The sequence below is a fragment of the Pinus tabuliformis genome, chromosome 2_1, assembly GCF_031772625.1.
Source record: "Pinus tabuliformis cultivar Carrire ecotype Pingquan chromosome 2_1, CPIR1, whole genome shotgun sequence".
NCBI classification, from domain to species: Eukaryota; Viridiplantae; Streptophyta; class Pinopsida; order Pinales; family Pinaceae; genus Pinus; species Pinus tabuliformis.
Window position 1 is genome coordinate 254,220,829 of NC_142299.1, and position 23,202 is coordinate 254,244,030.

Consider the following 23,202-nt stretch of genomic DNA (forward strand, 5'->3'; position numbering starts at 1 on the left):
CAATGTATTCTCACGACAAACTGTACCGTTACTATGTTTTTTTATTTTAACTTTTCCTCAAATTTGTGACTGTCCACTCTCTTTTAGCTAGAAACTCTCTGTTAACAACTCGTTCATCTCAACTTTTATTACTTTCTCAGAGTGCTTTGTTTTTTTTCTAAATCAGTATATGTTACCATGTTGTCTTTCATGTCTCTTGTCTCGACTCGTCCTCACACGATTTATGATGGTTTGTCTTCGCAGCAAACTTTCGTAAAAAGTAAAAGTTGCGATACATTTGAAGGAGTTTTTTTTATGTATATATATGAAGCAACAAGTGTAGGTTGTATACGCCTAGCATATATAATGCTTTGTCTTATATATTATTTTCCTCTCACTACTTCTATGTTTTTGCTAATCTCAAAAATAGCCTTGGTTGCAAGTCCCTGTATCATTATGATAATCAATATTATAATGATATTTCAAACCACAGATCTCATTGCATTCATTTTTCATAATAATGGTTTCTTAAACCATATATTTCCTTTACATTCCATCAATATTATAATGGTTTCTTTTGTGTGCTTTGATGATGCTTGACAGTATGGCTGTTTATGAAGACTTTGATGATGGTTGACAGTATGGTTTTTTGTTGTGATGGTTTTTGTGATGGTGTATTTTGTCTCACCAGACCTATACGAGACTTATATTAATCTCATGTGACTGTCTATATATGCTTTGTTTATATTTCTTATATAAATACAATCATGCTTTTTCGTCCTTAAAAAAAATATTATAATGGTTTCTTAAACCATTCTTATTTTTATACCCCTGAAAACAACCTTAAGTATTGAATGAGTATCACTGATCTCCTCTGCTTTCAGGGAACGAGTACACCTTCCATCTAGGTATCCAGGTTTGATGCAGTCAATGCGTATAGAGTGGTATATATGAATGGTAAGCGTTGAATTTCCATTGCTTCTTATCCCACACTCATGGAATTTCAAGTGCAAAACTGTTTTTTGAATTCCGTTTTGATGTTCCAGAGAAGTGTTATAGTAGCCTACAGCCCCCGTTAGGAGATCTTCAATCCTAATTTCTTTTTGATATTACCCATTTCCGTGGTTAAATTTTCCAATAGCTTAGCTTTTGACATGAATAACTTATCATTTCGATTAAACAAACTAAACCCACATGCAACAAAATTCATCTATACAACAACAGTGGCATGACACCATGTGGCTATCGTTCATAATACCCATAAAACTTATTTTACTCTTAGCGATTTTAATCTGTACTACAATTTGGACTGTACTTCAATTTAGTGTGTACTGGTGACACGAACTTTTACACCATTTTGGCGCAGACTCCTTACTCCTCCCTCACCCCACTGCAATTTGGGACACCTCCTGGCATAAAGTTTCTTTAACGATACACAATTTTCAATTCCTTCCAACCTTTCTAGCTCAAGGCATCCCTCAACATAGAGTTCACTCAGCTTTGTTAGCTCTGCCAAATCCCCCAAGCTCCTTAACTTCACGCAATCGGATGCATACAACGACTTCAAGGACACCAATGTTTTAAAATTGGGCAATTCTTTGAAATTTGTGCCAGTCAATTTTAGTACTTTCAAGCACCTTTGATGTGCCAATTGCGAGGGCCATTCTTCAATTTTTTCACAGCGAGAAAGATCTACATGCTCAAGCGTTCTTATATTTCCTAGTATATCGCTTGAGATGGTTAAATTAGAACAACCTGAAAGATCAAGATGTTTTAGGTTACTTGAACTCCCAAAAGAATTTGGCAGCCTCTCCAAATTCTTGCACCGAGACAGGTCCATGTGGCGGAGGTTTGTCAAGTTACCCAAGGACTCTGGCAGCCTCTCCAATTTTTCGCAGCCAGACAGGTCCATATGGTGGAGGTTAATCAAGCTACCGAAAGAATCTGGTAGCCTCTCCAATTTTTCGCATCCAGACAGGTCCATGTAGTAGAGATTCATCAAGTTACCCAAGGAATCTGGCAGCTTCTCTAATCTACGACACCCAAACAGTTGGTGTACATGCACTAGCTGTAGACTAGCCGTAGACTTAGACTAGCTGTAGACTAGTTGTGCTGGTGTACATGCACCTAGATTAGGTCCAGTGAACTCATTGTTTGCATGCATGCGGCACAGCACACTTAGCTTTAGTTAGCTTTAGTTATTGCATGCACAACTAAGCTTAACTTAAGTGCTTTTATGTATTTATACTAAACCTCATAATGTAGATTTACTTTTCATTCTTTCTCAATTCTTGCTCGCTTTCTTCTTTGCCTTGCAAGCTTGTTATTGTTTTACAGATCTAGATCTATCTGTGTTTCTCAAAATCTTACATGGTATCGGAGCACAGGGATTTGTAAATCAGTGCACAAGCAATTTATTTGCAGGTTCAGAAGATTGAAGCAACAACAAAGAATGGAGTCTAAATTGGAGTTTCCACAATCGGCAATTCTCACTCCATATAACTATTTCGAATGGAAGCCAAAGATTCAACTTCATCTCAGAAGTAGAGGCTTATTTCGAATAACCATGGAAACGGAAGTTGAACCAACATCGGCAGTGGAGAAATCAAGATATTTCAATCGCATGGACGAGGCCTTCGGCATCCTATGTTTTTCTATTTCTCCGGAACTGCTATTTTATGTTGAATCATGTTCAACTCCAAATCAGGTATGGAAAATTTTGGAAGAATTGTTTGGAAAACAAAATGAAATGCTTAAAATGGTAGAGGATTCAATTGCAATCTATAGAAATTGTCATGAAAGCTTTAGCTTAGAACCGGAGGACCCTCATGTCGCCAGCCTGTACGCCACCAACTACGTCCAAGGTCTCCAAGAAACCGACGGTGGTGAGTACGAAGACGACGATCCTCTGGATTCGATTTCGAACTTGCGAGAGATTGAAAGGCAAACAAGCTTACAACCCGATGATGACCAAGAGTTCGAATTCACGGGTTTCGTCGTCGATCAACTGGTCTGCGCGGGAAGCACGAATATCGTTGAGGGTTTGGACGCCCAAGAAAAGGGCCACCCCGATAGCCCCGATAATGAGTCCTGGACTGCCAACAAAGCGCAGAAAGTGGCCGCTGCCAAGGTCCGCCGTGCTCAGGAAGCTGTGGTGAACGGGCGTCCCTTCTCAGAAACCCTCGTCCAGGTTCTCTACAACCTCAACGACCAGCTCCAGACCGAGGACATCGACATTCCTCTCACGCAAATCCGTCCTATCAAGAAGATCGCCATCGTCGTCGTCACGGGCGATCGCGGCCTCTGCGGCGGTTACAACAATTTCGTCTTGAAGAAGGCCGAGCGCCGCATGGCGGAGCTTCGCGAGCTCGGCATCAATTACACAGTCGTCAGCATCGGCAAGAAGGGCAACTCCTACTTCAATTCGAGTCTCATACAGGCCGCCGCGGAAAGCCTAATGTCGTGCTCACCAACTGAAGCAGGAGGAGTTCCTCTCAGATTCACCAACGATCTTGACATCGATGATTATGCGCTGGAACGGCCCCCAGATTGGGTGGTCCGAATTCGCCTACACGTCGCCCATGGAGGGCCAACCGGTCTCATGGCGTGGGACACCTCGGCCTGGCCTTACTACGACTCGGCTCTCCAGACGCCGTCGGGTGACAAGGACAGCAATTATCTGCAGGCCTGTAACGAGAAGGGTAAGGTGTACATGGCTACCCCGAGCCCTTGGTTCTTCAAGAACATCCAGAGCGATAGCTGTTGCTCGTCGGCGTGCATGAATTCCGACGAAAATAATTGCAATTGCCAAGTGAAGGGCAATTATCAAGGCCCGGGCCTCTGGCTCACCCGATGGCAGCAGATCATAAGCCTCAACCCACCTCTAGTCGAGATCGTCACGTGGAATGACTGGTTGGAGAGCTCCTACGTGGCACCTCCGCTGAGCCAAGGCGATAACGCCAAGAGCGTGGCGAGCTTCACACACCAGGCGTACCTGGATCTGGGCGAGCATTACATCCGATGGTACAAGACGGGCAGCGAGCCCGCCGTGACAGAGGACGCTCTCTACCTGTTCTATTACACCCAATCCAAGAACGCCAATGCCACCATCGACAGTTGCAAGGTGTTGCACTCCGATGAGCTGAGCGATAAAGTACACGTAACTACAGTACTGACAGACGCTTCCATGGTAGTGTTGAATTCTGGGAGCGCTTCCCAGACGTTCAGTGCTCCAGCGGGGATTAACACATACAGTATGGATTTCAGCGAAGGGCAACAGTCTGCCACGGTAAGCCGCGGAGGATCAGTAGTGAAGTCAGTGAGTGGAGGCATCCAAATCAGCACCAGCGACATCTCCCGCTTCAATTTTAACGTTTATTCCACTTCTGCATGATCATATCATGAAGATTTATCTCTATTTTTGCATTATATTTGAGGGGGGTTTTCTTCCCACTGGGTTTTCCCTCTTTCCTCATTTTTATGCATTGTATATGGGTACCTAAAATGGCCGTGTTGCCGGGACTCATTCATTATTGCATCACACTCACCTAAGTTACGCTTAAGGGGGGGTGTTGGTGTACATGCACTAGCTGTAGACTAGCCGTAGACTTAGACTAGCTGTAGACTAGTTGTGCTGGTGTACATGCACCTAGATTAGGTCCAGTGAACTCATTGTTTGCATGCATGCGGCACAGCACACTTAGCTTTAGTTAGCTTTAGTTATTGCATGCACAACTAAGCTTAACTTAAGTGCTTTTATGTATTTATACTAAACCTCATAATGTAGATTTACTTTTCATTCTTTCTCAATTCTTGCTCGCTTTCTTCTTTGCCTTGCAAGCTTGTTATTGTTTTACAGATCTAGATCTATCTGTGTTTCTCAAAATCTTACAGGTCTAAGTGGTGAAGATTCGTCAAGCCACAGAAAGAATTTGGCAGCCTCTCCAACTCATAGCAACCCGACAGGTCCATGTGATGGAGATTTGTCAAGTCACCCAAAGAATCTGGCAGCCTCTCCAATACATAACACTCAGACAGGTCTATGTGGTGGAGATTCGTCAAGCTACCCAACGAATCTGGCAGCCTCTCCAACTGATAGCACCGAGACAGATCCATGTGGTGGAGATTTCCCAAGCTACATAAGGAATCTGGGAGCCTCTCTAATTTCTGACACCAAGAGAGGTTCATGTGGTGGAGATTTGTCAACCTACTCAAAGAATCTGGAAGCCTCTCTAATTGATAGCATTGAGAAAGGTCTATGTGGTGGAGGTTCCTCAATTTACCAAGCGACTCTGGTAACGATATCATTGAGCCCGCTTTACACACCAATGTCCTCAATGACTCCAGATGAGCGACTTCCTCTGGCAATTTAGGGAGAAAGGAAGAAAAGATGACGAGCCGCTCGAGGTGGTTCAGTTTCCCTATTGTCTTTGGAATTCTCCACAGCGAGTCCGCATTAATCTCTAATTCCTGCAACTGCATAGGTGCCTGGAAGACCAAGTGTTTCGACTGTAAGAAAGAGATATATACACTATGAAAAAAGAAAGAAGATATATACACACTAAAACCGATTGAATTCATTGGAAAATCTGGGCACCACTATTAATAGTTTTTTCAAATAATGGAAGAAATTGTGTTCGGAGCAATTTTCAAGCATATATGGTTTTGTGTAAGATCAGATCATGAAACATAAGACCAAACGTCTTACCTAACCATTGGATACATCTTTGAAATTAATATATATATATATATATATATATATATATATATATATATATATATAAAACACAGACCTTAACTCAAGAAGTATAAATTTACCTGTGATTTGCTTTGCCACAATGTTTCCAATACTCCGCCTTCCACCTTCAACACCCTTAAATTTTTGATCGGAATCCAGGAAGGTAGGTAAGTGTAAGGACAATCACGCCAAGAAAGCCATATGAGATTTGGCGAGTGCACGCTCAAAATGCGTTTCAAGATATGTCCTTCAGTTTCAACAAGTTGCAAATTCGTGACACCAATACCAAGAGAACGATAACGTGTATTGTTCAGTCGATTGCAAAGCTTCATCATGGATTCGCCCATCCGCTGGTGAATTCTCCTTTGATACCATGACAACTTTTGTGAGCTCCTCCCCACATGTATGGTCTTATGCCCTTCATGAAGCATCCTAATTCCGCGTACTTCGGTTATAACCTGTCCACTCGGATGGAGGATTAAGAAACTATACACAGCTTGCTTGGGTTAAATTTAAATATTTTGAAGGTTAAAAACTGTATACAGATTTATATGGAGTATGCAACTTTTTTAAAAGTTTCAGTGATTGAGTACTTACAGATGTTTTCTTGTGCAGCCAATCATCAATGTTTCCGGTGGGACGCCAAAGCCTACGCGGCAATTTATCCTCTGCAATGTCTCTTCCCAGATCTCGGAGATGATCATGCATATGTATAACATTTTCATCGTCTACTTCCACAAGGCATTTGCCCTCTAAATTTTTAAACCCCAGCAATCCTTTCCAACCCGATCTGTCCCACACTGTTATGCCACTACTCTTATTTTCTCCAATGAAAAAACAGGCAATATCTAAAAAGATTTGTTGTTCCTCTTCACTCAATGAATCATAACTAATTTTTAATCTATTCTGTATATCAGTTGGAACTTTTAACTGGTAAAGTATGGCCTCCCAATCAGATCTGTTTTTTTTCCCAAAGAGAAGTGCCCCAAATACTTTTAAAGATAAGGGTAATCCCTCACATATTTTTAGAAACTTGTGTACCAGATCTTCAAATCCATGGAGTGGGTAGGCCTGACAGAAGGCATATGAGCAAAAGAGCTCTTGCGAATGTTGTCCAGTAAGGCCTGATAACTTATAAATGCATGATTGTTCCAATCCCGACCTTGTAAGGAGATCTCTGTCCCTAGATGTAATCAAAATTAAGCTATTCTTATGGAACACATCTCTAACTGGTAAAAGTGCCTCTAGCTGATCCTGATGATCTATGTCATCTAAAATTAGTAAGACACGAGCTGATTTAAGATGCCTTTCAAACATCCCTATGCCTTCATAAATGTTATTTATATGCAGATCTAATTCATTGACGCCCAAGCCTTTCAAAAGTACCCTCTGCAACGAGTGTAGAGAACTTTTATTAGCATTTTCTCTTACATCTGATAAAAAGTAAGATGCAGAGTACTTCGAACGCTTCCTATTGAAGAGTTCTAGAGCCAACGTTGTCTTCCCCACTCCACCAAGGCCGACTATGCCCACCACCTGGACTTTTCCTGTGTCCTGCAACTGCTTTGAAACTGTAGTTTCAAAATCTGTCACTTTGTCATTTAAGCCAGTGGGATATCTGGCCACATACAACTCTGGTTTTTTACTTATTTTCACCACACGTTCAATGATCTTCACTAACATGTACCCCTCGTCACTAGAAAAACCATTATAAAATAAATAAATAATTGAAACCAAAGGTTAAAGCTTCACCAATATCAAATAAATAAATAATTGAAACCAGAGGGAAAAGCATCATATACATATACAGTTATAGATTGTATACATAAAGAGGGACTGGGAGGTCTCACCCGTTAAAAAACTGACCATCCAGCTCAAACCCACTTCTGTCTGCAACACTGGCAAGAGCATCTCTCCAGTTCTGAATAGTGGTGCGGTCATATCGTGACTTCTTCTCGAGTTCGGCGAGGGCGCGAGCATAGACTCCATTTTTGTTTTCATCTGTCCACCTAAGCTCTGAAGGCTTGACGTGATAAAATACCGGAATAATCAGAGATCCAGAGTCCCGCATCAGGATTAGCTCATCTAAACACCATCGTGACTCTGCATATTTGGGAGAAAAGATAGCCACGTGGACCGAGGCGCTTCGAATAGCGCTTGCTAACTGGGAGGGAAAAGGGAGTCCCTCTTGCAATTCCTGCTGGTCTAAAAAGGGTTTTAATCCACGTGAAAGAAGCCCATGGTAGAGGTGGCTAGCAAAGGTCTTCTTCACTTCCCCACGATGGTTAATAAACACATCGTAGGGGATATTGCTACTGCTGGAATTAGCAGCGGCGGAAGAAGAAGAAGCAGAAGCGCCATAACAAGTTTGGCTAGGAGATCTGTCATTTTCCTTTTCCATTTCAATTTCAGTTTCAGAATGAGTTTGGGGGATCAAGGATGCAGGAGTTGGGTATTCCATTTCCAATAGTATCTCAATTTCAGAATGGGTTTGGGGGATCAAGGATGCATGCGTTGGGTATGCCATTTCCAATTGCTATGAGAAGGATAAATTGGGTCCTGCGAAGCTCTGGATGGTTTATGCGACGGAAGAGATGACTCTAGGTAGTGCGGATGTCAACTTTTTTGTCAGACGAAAAAAACGTTTTTTCTTTATATCGTTTTCAGCACTGTATATCATATTTTCCAGCTTTCTTATTGCTAGTCAGTTTAAGCATTGCCTCTACCCAAAAATATATGACAGTATATCACATTTTCAGGTCTTCTTCTTACTTACTGTTATTCAGTTTAAACATTACATATACCGTAACAATTCTGACAGTCGTTGAATTGTGCTTCAAAATACCATATTTTCTGTGTAATTAATGCTGTCAGCATTAACCATGACTCCGGTTCAAATGCGGAATTTTTTTTTTTAATCTAGGTCTCTAACAATATCTCTCCTGGATAGTAAATTTGCTGTCTTGTTTTGCTCCTTGTATATTTGGTCAATTTTTATATGTTGAAAGTGTTTGCCAGTATTAAGATACCCTTCATCTAATTAGATAAAATAAATGGAGTGAAACAATGCTACCAAGTCTATAATGCTTTTAACATCTCCATATATCTGAATACTCTCCAAACCGAACCAGCCATTTTGCCTCGGTAGGTCACATCACTTATAAGCCCTCCTTGTAACTACACCAGCTAATAAATTAAAATAAATTATTTTCAATGTAACCCAACAAGCGTAGTGTCTGACCATGAACCGAGTCAATCTTATCCCGTGTACTGCGGTCCAGATAATCTAACAGGAGACACAGCATGGAAAAGAATCATTCATTCATTCGGTGAAACTTGCTGAATCCATCTGCTCAAAAGGACGTAATGCTTACCTCCGCCTTCCATTGTGAACACTATCTACTCTGTCAGCAGCTGGCATCTGGACTTTCCAATTTATTTTGCCGAATCAAATTTATTTTGCACCCATAGCTGGTATGGAAAAGAATCATTCATTCGGTGAAACTTGGTGAATCCATCTGCTTAAAAGGACGTAATGCTTACCCCCGTCTTCCATTTGAATACTATCTACTCTGTCAGCAGCTGGATGGACATAATTTCATGTATCTGGACTTTCAAATTTATTTTGCCCGTGGAAATTTGACGAGGGTAATTTGTTTTTGGAAATTTCATCACTGTAATTTTTTTGTCTTTTATGTCTGGTACTCTATGTTTTCCAAAAATAAAATAAAATATTATTATAAGCTTTTTTTTTTTATAATAATTAATGGGTAAATTTCAAAGTAATTATTAAAAAAACACACACAATAATTCATAATCTAAATCCATAACACAAAGAATTGGTTATAAAATTGTATACCAACAATGAATATCTTTATTCCAAACTTCTCTGTATTCTTTATTGTATTTATAAAAATCTCAAGTCCAATCAATAAACTAAAAAAATAACAATAAATTAACATTACAACTAAAAAATTTATAACCTAATCTCCATTAAACCAATAAATAATGACAAGAAATAAACACTACAACTAAACAATTAAATGGTGACAAAGAATAAGCACTAAAACTAAACAATCTTTATAACTTAACCTTCGTTTAAACCATTCATTAAATATTATGACAAACCATTTAAATACTTAAACCTCAAATTTATGATTTCAATTTTTTTCACCGGTCACGTTTCAAAATTTCCCATAAACATCGAATATGTTCATCAATTTTCCATAACCATCAAATATGTTCGTCAAATTCCAAGCCTGCCACCACCTGAAATTTGACATGATATAAGCTTGTCATTACTATATTCTTAACAATTAAAGAAATCAAATCAAATCTATGTGCTTTGTTTGTTGAAGCCCGGGCTAAAACAAATCAAATGAAAATGTTTTGATTAATATAATTGTTATTAATACTATTATGTTTTATAAAATCCCATTTCATTTTATTATTTGATTTTTTAAATTTTAATAATATTATTACAATTATTTTATTTATTATGAATTTATATAGTTTTTAATAATTAAAAAAAATTAGTTATATAAATTTTCAATTTTAATATTGAAATAAAATTATTTTATGTTAAATTGTTTATATAAAATTTGAGAAAATAAAAAATAATAGAAAACATAAACTAGTGATCATGAGCATAATTATTCCATAAATTGTGTTTCACATAAAAATAAAATAGCTCACTTGAGTCCACCCTGTATAGGTGGTTGCTAAAAGTTTTTTTTGCTAGCCTTCGATACTTTCTTGTTGAGCTTGCTAATTTTTTCCATGATTGTAGCCATGAAAATTTGTAGCTATGTTTGGCCATTGACTCTGTCAACCAATACTCTTCCCACGAGATATTTGATATGCTAATATATGTTGATTGTTTGAATATAGGATGAGGAGCATGCCTTGATTGTTGAGATCATAGTTTTACGAAACGGCCGAACCAAAACGGAAACGGCCGTTTCGTTCCGTTTCATTGCCAAAATATGTGACCCGGCCCTTGACCCGGCTCGGTTGACCGGGTCAGCTATGACTCGGCCGGGTCATCCAATGACCCGGCCGAGTCATAGCTGACCCGGTCAACCCGGCCGGGTCCGTATTGACTCGGCCGTTTCACTCATAACCGGCTGGGGCAGCGTATTACCAAAAAAAAATCAATTTTTTGCTGATTTTTTATAAAGTTAGTTAGGGTTTGTGGAGCTGAAAGGTTTATTGTGATTTGTTTAATGCTTTTGGGGTCCATTTCCCCCTCCCAAACTCTATTTAAGACAACCAAATGCTCTCATTTCACTCACAGCAGTCTTATGCATTTGAGTGAGAGTCTTCTTTGAGAGTTAGTGAGCAGTTCTTGAGCTTGTTTTGGAGCAGCAGTGAGGAGTCTTGGAGGAGCATTGTAGCTGGAGTGAGGAGCTTCTTGGGCAGCCATTTGGAGCAGCGTTGAGGAGCTGATTTTTGGAGCAAGCTTGAGGAGGCAGTTTGTGCCTGGAGGTATTTTTTTCCACCTCTATAAATCTATTTTTACTTAGTAAATTTTAGGTGCATATCAAGATAGCTTAGAGAGTGTTTTTAGTCAAATAAATGAACATTGAATCAATTTTTTTTTTTTTTTTTTCATTTTCAGATTGTTTTCCTAGTCAAAAAATGGCACCTAGAGCAAAAGATCCTGCTTGGGTATATGTTGAAATGGTTGATGATGAGATGTGTTGCAAGTTTTGCCATAGGAAAATTAAGTCAGGTCCTGGGGGGATTAATAGGCTGAAACAACACTTGGCAGGGATTAAAGGCAATATTACTGCATGTAAATCTGAGGAAATTGGGGAGATTAGAAAGAATTTGTTGGAAAGCTTTGAAAAATTTAATGCAGAAAAGACTAGGCAAAAAGAGATACAGTCTGAAATTGGGAGGAAGAGGGAGATACAAAGAGTGATGGCTGCCAACCCCCACTATGAGTTTGAGGGTTCTTCCTCTATCCCTCAAACTGATGCATCAAACCCTTTCCGTTATGTTCCTCCCTCTTTTGCTTCTGTTCAAGATAAGGGAAAGGGTAGAATGAAGGGTGATGGGACTATCAAAAGTTTTTTCACTCACTCAGGCTCCTCTCCATCAGATGCACATGGTCCTGAAGTTAGTAAAGGTCTTGCTCAGCCCACTTTAGATGACCATTGGAAGAAAGAATTGAGGGAGACTGCTTGTGACTACATAGCTAGATGGTGGTATGATGCTGATATCCCCTTTAATGCTGCTCGTTCACCATATTATGAGCCTATGTTTGAGGCCATACATGCTGCTGGAAAAGGCTTCAAAGGCCCTACTATGCAAGAGCTAAGGGGGTTTCGTTTGCAGAAAGAAATTACATCAATTAATGAGTATTTGCAAGATTTCAAGGAATCATGGGCAAGAACAGGGTGTACCATCATGTCAGATGGATGGACTGATCAAAGAAACCGTACCATCATAAACTTTCTTGTCTTCTGCCCACAGGGAACCATGTTTTTAAAATCAGTTGATGCATCTGATAAGGTAAAAGATGGCCACTTGTTGTTTCAGCTATTGGATGAGGTTATTCAGGATGTGGGGGTGGCTAATGTTGTTCAAATCATCACAGACAATGCCTCTAACTATGTTCTTGCTGGTAGACTGTTAGAGGAAAAACACAAGACCATCTTTTGGACCCCATGCGCTGCACATTGCATAGACCTCATGCTTGAGGATATTGGAAAATTAGATTGGGTCAGAAACACTGTAGATAATGCCAAAAGCATAACAAAATTTATCTACAATCATACACTGGTTTTGAGTCTCATGAGGAAACACACTGGAGGCAAGGATATTATTAGGCCTGCCATCACTAGATTTGCTACACATTTTTTGACATTGCAATCTATGCTTTCCCAACATAGAAACTTGCAAAAGATGTTTTCCAGTGATGATTGGAATCAAAGCAGTTGGTCTAACAAACCAGAAGGCAGAGAATTGAAAAGGAAAGTCCATGATGAAACTTTTTGGAGAAAGGCAGCAGAGATTGTGAAGGTTGCTGAGCCACTAGTTAAGGTGTTGCGGTTGGTGGATGGGGAAAGGTTGGCTATGGGCTTCATTTATGAGGCTATGGATCAAGCAAAGGAGCAAATAAAGACAGCATACAAGGATAGAGTGGCAAAGTATGGGCCCATTTGGGCAATCATTGATGAAAGATGGAACAATCAACTCCATCGCCCTATACATGCAGCTGGGTATTTTTTGAACCCACGGTATCATTATAAAGCTAAGGAGTCAGGAGCTTTGAGGGGGGAGGTCAGAGATGGACTGGTTGATTGCATTGAGCGCATGGTCCCATCGGAGTCTGATCAGCTGCTGATACATCAGCAGGTCACATCCTTCAGCAATGCAACAGGTACCTTTGGGAAGAACCTAGCAAAGATTGCAAGAGAAGCAGATGAGCCAGGTAAACAAAAATTTCAATTTTCAATTTCTTAATGGTTTTACTTTTTTTATTAAAGTTTGTTAAATCATTTATAATTTGAAAGTTAGATATAATTTGTAATTTTGTTGAGCTTCAGCCTTCATCTAACTCATAATTCATTACACTCCTATGTTTTTTGCAGCACAATGGTGGGAGGCCTTTGGTGGCCAGTGCCCTGAATTGCAAAGGTTTGCAATTCGTATTTTGAGTCAAACTTGCAGTGCATCTGGGTGTGAGCGCAATTGGTCTGTCTTTGAGAGGATTCACACAAAGAAGAGAAACCGTTTGGAGCAAAAACGGTTGAATGATCTAGTTTTTGTCCAATACAACCTTCGGCTCAGACGGAACCAATTGCTGAACAAAAGACCTGATTCAGATCCCATTGTGTTGGAAGACATTGATCCAACATCAGATTGGGTAGTGGAGAGTCGTCTACCAGAGTTTGATCCTGATGAGGATCTTGATGAAATTGATGTTGGAGATCCACTGCAGCGTGTTCAGTTGAATGCAGATCCCAATCCACCAGCCTCAGTCTCACAGCCAGCTAGTAGGACTCCAGTTGTAGGTGCTTCCTCTGCTCAGCCACGACAGAAGCGCAGCCGCATTTGTACTCTATCTCAGCTTGCATCTGCTGCACAGCCTAGTGGTACTGGCACCACTTCTACAGTTGTAGTTGGAGACGATGATGATGAGGAGGAGCCATGGGGCCCCTTGTCTGACTCTGATGATGATGATCCAGAGATTGGTCGAGATGATCTTGGCTCCTCTGGCAGTAGCTACTAGCCTCCTTGGTTATTTGTATTTTGTTTTGACTCTTGAGTCTTTGATCATGTATGACAGACTACAGTTGACTATGTATTTACTATTGCCATTGGGTACCACCGTACCATTTTGATATAATGGATTGGTTCATGAGCCTACTTTGATCATATGTTGTCTTCCATGTATATTATAATGTTGTGTGTTTGGAAACTTGAATGAAAATCTTTAAAATTATGTTTAAAATATTTAAAATTATGTTTTTTTATAAAAAAATAAATATTTAATGTATTTTTTACAACGACCGAGTCATTGAAATCGAGCCGGCCGAGTCATTACCGAGTCCGAATCCGAGTCCGAGTCGATCCTCGGCCGAATCCGAGTCCGAGTTGTAAAACATTGAGATGTTATCATTGATGGCCTAAACAAAAGGAGACTTCCACCGAGAAGGATCGTTAACATACAAAACAAATCGAGTTATGACATTACAAAGTAAGTGCAAGGTAGATACAAAAATAATGTGTCCCATTATTACATGAGGGCCTTTTTGACAAAATACAATGGTTTCTCAACAAAATAGAATAGGCATTTCATGGCTCTTCCCATTTGTGGAGGGTCATTCACCACTAGGTTGGATATACATATTTTCCTATCTTTTTCCACTGGTGTCACTTGTTGCTTCTCAATATATATCAATACGGATCATGTAGACCCCTCAAAATAATCACCCAAGTTAAAAAAAAAAAACACAAACCCACGCAGGTTGCACTAAAGTTTCTTCCTCTTATGATTGGATAAATTATGAGTTATATGAGAAACTTGAAGCCGAAGACATGGATCACAGTAGGGATGTATACAGGGATTGTTAGTTACACAATTCGAGATACGCCAAAAAAAACCTCAAGGATGCACGACAAATCTTGGGCAATGTTATTGGTGATGTAAGTTTGGTATGCTCAGAAAATTGAAACAAAAGAGAGCAATAATGTCAAAGGAAAAAACACCTGTTGGAGAAGATTTTCACAGAAAAATTGTTATGTCTGAGAAACGATATGGTGACAGAGAAGGTATTGAAGATTTTATTGTAGGAAAACTGAGGTTTTAGTATGAGGAGGTTAAGAAGAACCCCCTTAATTATGATGTTTGGTTTGATTATGTGCATCGCGAGGAAAGTGTCAGCAACGATGATAGGATCAAAGATATTTATGAGAGAGCTATAACAAATTTAACACCTACGAAGGGGAAACACTACTGGCAATAATATATCTACTTATGGAATATAAGTAACATAAATATTTGTTCAAAAATAATAACATGAACATAAAATAATGATCGGAATAGTTGACCTATATTAAGTTCAATTCGACCCCTCTTTAGTCATCACGTTTCAGTGAGGGCACCAACATATAAATAAAAGTTAGCACTCATCTAATTCAGCTATGAAGTCAAGCAAGAACTCGGTGAAGAAGAAGCAAGGTAAAGATCTTCGCCAAGGAAGATAAAGAACTTGACTGAAGAAAAATATATACAAACCTAAGACAGAAGATAAAGATATCTGATAAAGAGAAGTTATGAAATATATGTTTGAGTGAAATTCTAAAGTATATATCTGAGCTAAGTTTTTGAATTATCTATATGTGTATGTGTGTGTGTTTGTGTGTGACAAAGGAGCTAAAGCAAGAAATTAAGGTGAGGTACTTCTGGTTTTTGGTTATATATTTTTGTGGGTTTTCATGTTATCTTGGGATTCTTTTGGGAACAAGGCATCGACCTTTTATTGAAATAGACTTCGAGCCTATGATATGGCATAGATTCGACCCTCTAGTGGATGTGATAAGGTGTACACCTTAGCCTCACCTTGGAGTATTTTTCAGCCAACCTCAAGAAGCAAACCTTGACACTTCTTTGAAGCAGAATATAACCCTTATTTGAAGAAGGCATTTGAGCTAACTTTGAAGACATTCTTGAAGTTTTTATTGAAGCACCTTTTTGGAAGTCTGGCTGGAGCAGATTTGGAATTGTTTGGAGCCTTTTTCTTGTGGACTTTCAACAACTTTTGAAGAATCTTGTAGCAGACTTCAGGTAGGTTTCTTAGAATATATTCTCACCCTTGTTAGAGCCTTGATTGTAGTCATATATCTTGAAGTCTCTATCATTAAGCCTATTGAATCTACTTAATATTGATGTTGACCTTGGAGAGCATCTTGAAGCATATTTTGAAGATTAGGTAATACACATTTGGATCTAACCTTGAATCTCCTTGATCTAGTTCTATAGCAGTGATTGAAAACATTTTGAAGTATTCCTTGAGCAAACATGAAAATCCTGGGAGACACTTTCAATGCATTCCTAAAGTTGACTTTGATTTGAACCAAACTTTGAAGTATCTTGGAGGCCATTTGTAGCATTTCTAGAAGCCCTTGTTGAAGTAGACCTCAAGCATTCTTGGAACAAATTTGAAGGAGAACTTGAAGATCTTTTGATCAACATTTGAAAAGTTTTGGAAGACATCTTGGAAAATGGATTTGAAATATTTGGATCTTGAAGCATTGCTGGAGTCCTTGAAGCATTATTAGAGTTTTGTTTTGAAGAAGCTTTTGGAAGTCTTGAATTAGTATTGAAGCTGCCTTGAAGGATTGAAGTAAATTGACAAGGTTTTAGCCCTAGGGGATTAGAGTCCTCACACAATGTTGGAGCCTTGTAACAAACCAGGTTGGAGCCTAGATTGATTTTTTGAGGATTGGAGTCCTCAGAAGATGTTGGAGCCTCACTGAGACCAAGGTTGGAGCCTTAAAGGAGTTATAATTTTATTGTATAGGTTGGAGCTTAATTGTTTCTACGAAGATTGAAGTCCTTATCATTTTCATTGATAAAATTATTTCTTTTGTTGTACATCTTGTGTTTTGATTTAACTAGTGATGTAAAGATTGTAAAGAAATATTGATTCATCCCCCATCTCAGTATTTCCAACACTAACACTTCTCCTTTGTGATAACACTGAGCCAAAATTATTGCGTTCCAAACATTGACCTAGTTGTTGCTACTCCTACATGCAACATTATCTCCATCCCCTAATTGGCATTGGTATACCATATTCATAAGCTCTTTATTTCCAAGAGTAGTATGTTTGCAAAAGTAAAAAATTTCCCACATGACTCATTGGTTGAATGTTGAAAATGTAGCAAGAAAATCTAGTTTTGACTTTCCCTTGGTCAAACTAGATTAAAATTCGAATTTCAAATTCAGGAGAATACTTGCAAGTAGTTAATTGAGGTGACATGGCACTTGTCACTCAGTTAACTCACTTAATTCGAGTTGGAGACACTTGAGTTCAGTTCAGTATGATTAATTGGTAATTTCTAAGAATCTATTTCAGTTAATTTTAGTTACTGTTAGTAAAACTAGTTCTAATTACTAGAGGACTAGTAGGGGGTCTAGTAGTGGGGTGTGTAATCAGTCACACTTTAGTGATCAACCAATTAACTAATAAATCAACCCAGAATAACTCATTCATGCAGAGAATTCAATTTACCCAGTTGAAATTAGAGTTCAAGGGTAGTGTGCTATCACTTGTAAACTATTCCAATTTGCATAGGTGGTGCATGCATTCAAATATTGGCCTAAAGGAATTGAGAAATCCATATTGAGGAATGTCCTAATTAATAGGAGAATAATTCCTCAAGGAACAACACAAGGAAATAGGAGCTTTGTAGGCTGAGAAATTGGCTAATTGTTGACTAGAGTGAGTCTGTGAGGCAGCGAGGTAGACTATATAGGTGCATAGGTTTCTTAGGCTTAAGAAAGCATTGTATTTCTTCTCTATTATTTGATTAACACAATATATATAGGAAGGGGTTTTGAGCAATCTTTTCCCCTAGATAAATATTTGTTTATGTGTGTTGAATTATGATGCATGTTTATGATTTACTTTCTCAATCGTGAATTGTTTTCTGCAAATGAGTAGAGTAGATTTGAGTCTTATGTTTCACTAAATTAGATGAGAAGTTTTGAATCTACATAGAAATTTCTACATGGTATCAGAGAAAGATTCTCAGTAGAGAAGAGAATTCGAAGTTATCTCTATAGGAAGATCAAATTAGCAGGATCAATTCTTCAGAGCTAGCAGGATGGCATCGTATGGACTAAGACTCAAGTATGCCCTTGAGGGAAGCTCAAATTATGTTGCTTGGAAGGACCACATGGAGGCAGTGTTGGAATACAACAGGTTGAAGAATTTCGTAGATAATGATATCTAGAAACCACCAACAGGTAATGTTCAAGATCTAGTAGAATGGAAGAAGTGTGTAGCCAAGGCGAGGATGATCATATTGGAGGGATTACAAGAGCGTATTGTCTCTAATCATCATGGTAAAGAGACTTTGTATGTAATGTGGCAAACATTGATAGATTTGTTCGAGAACAATAGTGACCACATGAAGCTGGCACTCAAGGACAAGCTTCAGAATCTCAATATGCAGAAGAGTGACACAATACCACAGTACTTGAGAAAGTTCACACAATGTTGTGATGAACTTGGGAGAATTGGTGTTACGGTTGTAGAAGATGATCTGGTAATCCTAGCACTTCTAGGCCTCCCCAAGAGTTGGAAAAACTACCAGGATTTGGTAAATGGGAGGGAGAAGCTACCAAATTTAGAATGCCTTTGGTATGGGAGGAGATAAGGTAGAGTACTAGGTGTGGGACCTCATCCAAGTGTGAGGATGAAGAAAAGTGTTCCTTTGATGGAAAGGGAAAGGGAAGAAATCCCAATCCAAAGTAGAATCTGGTCAAGGGGGCAAGAAGAAAGACTTGTCCGAAATCAAGTGCTTTCACTGTCATGAACTGAGACACTGTGCCATGAAGTGTTCACACAAGAAGGTGGGCAAGAAGCCCTTAGTATGAGTGGCAGGTGAAGCTTTGGCTTCACAATTTGAGCTTGATTTTACCCTCATCGCATGCATGGTGAGCACAATGATGGATAGTGTGTGGTAATTGGACAATGGTACCTCATTCCATATGATGTGAAATAACGATTTTTTCAATGACCTGGAGGAGAAATATCTCTAGATGCGCATCGAGATGGGAGATGATGGGATGTATAGAGTGACCAATATTGGTACAATTTCTTTTAAGAGGGATTCTGGCTCCCCTCTCAAACTCAAGGATGTCATGTATGTTCTGGGCCTAAAGAAAAATCTTGTTTTAGTAGATATGTTGGAAGATTGTGGCTACAATGTGATCTTTAGCAAAGGGAAATAATTCCTAGGACACACAGCCACGGGACAGGTGAAATGGATCAGGGTTCGAGTGAAGAACCTCTGCAAATTAGATGTGGAAATTTGTGCAACATTGAGCACAAAAGTAGAGAAGGTGCAGAGCTAAGATATCAGTGAATTATGGAATAGAAGACTCGGTTGTTTGCAGCATGGTGCTTTGAAGATCATGCATCATATTTCTATAGGCCTCCCCAAAGGAGCACTAGAACAACAGGATACATGTAAAGGGTGTACCTTGGGGAAGTACACAAAAGCCGACTTTAATGATTGGAATAGTAAGGTGCATGCAACCCTTGAAGGGCTCCACTCTGATGTATGTGGATCTTTCTCGACATGATCTACTACTAAGCATAGCTATTATGTTATATTTTTAGATTATTTCTCACAGAAGTGTTGGATCTTCTTCATGCAGAAGAAAGACCATACATTATCCAAGTTTTTTTTGAATTTAAAGCACTTGTTGAGAAAGAAATTGGAAAGAAAGTGAAGGCTCTCAATAGCGATAACAGAGGTGAGTATGTGTCGAATGAGTTTAAAAAAATTTGGGCAAATGAATTCATTCGATGAGAGTTGAAAACACCCCACAACCCACAACAAAATGGGGTGGCTGAGAAGAAGAACAAAAGTATTGTGTGCTGAAGCATGCAACACAATGGTCTATTTGCAGAACAAGAGTCTTCATCGAATTCTTGGCATGAGTTTACTAGAGGAAGCTTTTTAAGGGAAGAAACCAAATGTGTCATACTTTAGGATCTTTGGATCATCATTTTATTGTCATGTTTCCAATGAATGAAGGAAAAATATAGAGCCAACAACAAAGTTGGGCGTATATCTGGGGTACACAGAAACACCTCACAACTATTATGTGTACTTTCCATCCCTTAGGATGACAGTTGTTCATAGGGGTGTGAATTTTTATGAGGAGAAGGAAATGAGATGTTCTCTTGAGAGGGAGCTTTAGTTGCATTCAGATCAAGAGCTTTTAGCTCCAAAGGGAGAACCTTAGGAAATTGTGGAGGAGCCACAAGCAGAGGAGCAGAGAGTGGAGACATCCACTCAAGGAGAGACATCCATAGAAGAAAGGAAGCAAATTATGGAAGCTAACAGATTATTGCATGATGCTAGAGAGAATGTGGGAGCACCCACATCACAATGCAGGCAGAGGAGGTCACCAGATTGGTACATTGGATACATGGCTCTACTGAGTGAGCTTGTAGAGACTAAGTCATCCTTATTCGAGGAAGATGTAGAGAAACTAACATTGTTTGATGCTATGGTATAGGAATATGCTTCCATTATAAGAAACAGTGTTTGGGAAGTGGTCCCAAGACTAGAGGAAAAATCAATGGTGGGTTCGAGATGGATCTACAAGGTAAAGAAAGCAGCATATGGAAGCATCGAGAAACACAAGGGCATATTTATGGCCAAGGGGTTCTCTGAGGTGGAGGGAATTGACTATGAGGAGTCCTTTTCTCTAGTTGCAAATTACTCTTCCATCATATCAATTCTAGTATTTGCAGCACAAATGGGATGGAAGATCCACTAGATGGATGTGAAGAACACATTCCTCAATGGAGTTATTGAGGAAGGTTTTGAGACCTTTAACAAAGAGTCGCATGTGTGCAGAATCAAGCGAGCATTGTATGGATTAAAGAAATCACCATGTGCTTGGTACAATAAGATCGATAGTTGTTTCATCAAGTTGGGCTTCACCAAAACTGAAGCAAATGCAAATGCAAAACTGAAGCAAATGCAAACAGGTAAAAGAAGTGTCAGATTTGCCCCAAATCTATGCCAAAGACAGATCACTGATCTTCAATGTTTTTTGATCTCGCAGCACACCTGCAGATCACCATGGCTTCCTTCACATAATGATTGTTATTCCTGTACATTAGAAAAAATGCATAGAGAAGAATTCCCTGTTCGAGTAGAAACGAAACAGAGGGATATACTTGAATTAGTGCCACAGACCTTTGTGGACCCATGCAGACAAAATCATTGGGAGGTGCACTGTATTTTCTACTGTTTATTGATGACTATACAAAGTTTTGGGTGTATTTCTTAAGTAAGAAGAGTCATACGTTCGAATACTTTAAGCAGTTTAAAAATATGATTGAAAGACAAACAGGGAAATAGATAAAAATTTTCCATTCTGATCAAGGGGGAGAATACAAGAAGGATGAGCTTATTAGGTATTGTAAATATCATGGAATTTTGCAGCAATTCACAGTACCCATACTCCACAGCAAAATGGAGTAACATAAAGAAAGAACAGAACATTGGTGGAATGTGCTAGAAGTATGTTGAAATATAAGAATCCTTTGAATGGTTTTTGGGCTGAAGCAGTGAATACTGTAGTTTATTTAAAAAATAAAAGTCCTGCAAAGAGTCTTGAGTTTAAAACTCCTTATGAAGCATTATATGGATTTAAGCCTGCAGTAAAACACTTAAGAATATTTGGATCTAAAGCATTTTCCCACATTCCAAAGGAAGATAGAAGAAAATTACATTCAAAAGCCATCATATGTACCTTTATAGGGTAATGTTCACAGTATAAAGCTTACAGATTATTTAATCCCTCTACTCACAAGTTTTTTGTTAGTAGAGATGTCAAATTCCATGAGCAGGATCATGAAGAATCTGATGAGCACAATAAGGAATGGGACATTCTGTACTTGGTGGAAGAAGAAGCAGAGAAGAACCAGGGTCAGCAAAAGACAAAGGTAGAGGATGAACATCAACAACAATAGCAACAGTAACAATAGCAACAACAACAGCAGTAACAACAACAACAACAACAACAGGAATAAAAACAAAATGATGATCAAATAATGTCTGAAGCCACCCCACCACTCAGGAGATCGAGTGGGAAAGCTCAAATGCCTGCAAGATATAGGGAAAATGCTTTTATAACTAGTATGATGAATGCGGTTGAACCATCTAGTTATAAAGAAGCAAATGAATGTAGTGAATGGAAAACAGCCATGGAACAGGAATATGATTCAATAATCAGAAATAACACTTGGGAATTGGTTGAAATTCCTATAGGAAAACAAACCATAGGTTGTAAATGGTTATATAAACCGAAGATTAATGCAGATGGAACCATAGAAAAACTAAAAGCTAGGTTGGTAGCAAAGGGGTACTCACAAAAAGAAGGGATAGACTATGAATAAATCTTCGCCCCTATAGCTAAATTGAACACTATCAGAATGTCAATCACTTTAGCTACTAAGAAACATTGGATGATGCACCAACTAGATGTAAAGTTTGCATTTTTTAATGGAGAACTAAATGAAGTGGTTTATCTAGAGCAACTAGAAGGGTTTTTCCAGAAAGGAAAAGAAAATTTAGTCTGTAGATTGAAGAAAGCACTTTATGGACTAAAACAAGCTCTCAGGTCTTGGTATGAAAAGATTGATTCATTTTTTCTAAAAGCTGGCTATAATAGAAGTAAAAATGACCCTAATCTTTACACCATGAAAGATGAACAAGGGTGCGTAGTGTTGATTTTGTTGTATGTAGATGATTTGATCATTACAGGTGATGCTACATATCTAATCGATGAAATCAAGCAATAGATGTCACAGGTGTTTGAAATGAAACACCTCGGTGAACTTAGATACTGTTTAGGTCTTGAGATCTGGAGAGATTTAGGTCAAACATTTTTGTCCCAAGCAAAGTATGTCAAAGGCCTGTTAGAAAAGTTTAGGATGGATTAGTGTAAGCCTGCAGTGGTACCATTGCAGCAGAACATCAAATTGCAGTGTGAGGATGGCTCAAAAGTGGCAGATGCAACACTTTACAGACAACTGGTTGGGAGTCTAATCTACCTAACCACCACCAGACCTGATTTGGCTTATGCAGTCAGTGTGCTAAGTCAATTTATGTCTAAACCACTTGAAAGCCATTGGAATGCAGCGAAAAGTGTTTTGAGGTATCTACAAGGTACTGTAGATTACGGTATTATTTACACTAACTCCTCTAATGTT

The 23,202-nt window shown here is 38.9% G+C and overlaps 2 protein-coding genes across 2 annotated transcripts; one reads left to right on the plus strand and one right to left on the minus strand.

The window, feature by feature from the left end:
- Nucleotides 1-1,225: 1,225 nt before the first annotated feature.
- Nucleotides 1,226-8,177, minus strand: LOC149199668 (uncharacterized). Its single transcript, XM_089400644.1, has 7 exons — nucleotides 7,567-8,177; nucleotides 6,314-7,412; nucleotides 5,797-6,174; nucleotides 4,871-5,466; nucleotides 3,974-4,259; nucleotides 3,182-3,433; nucleotides 1,226-2,047 (listed from the first exon to the last, which is right to left on the minus strand). The coding sequence occupies exons 1-7, from the start codon at nucleotides 8,175-8,177 to the stop codon at nucleotides 1,301-1,303; spliced, it is 3,969 nt and encodes a 1,322-aa protein (XP_089256770.1). The 3' UTR covers nucleotides 1,226-1,300.
- LOC149199669 (uncharacterized) lies at nucleotides 2,251-4,387 on the plus strand. Its single transcript, XM_089402524.1, has one exon. It carries the CDS (start codon nucleotides 2,432-2,434, stop codon nucleotides 4,370-4,372), a length of 1,941 nt encoding a protein of 646 aa, XP_089258650.1. The 5' UTR covers nucleotides 2,251-2,431; the 3' UTR covers nucleotides 4,373-4,387.
- Nucleotides 8,178-23,202: the final 15,025 nt, after the last annotated feature.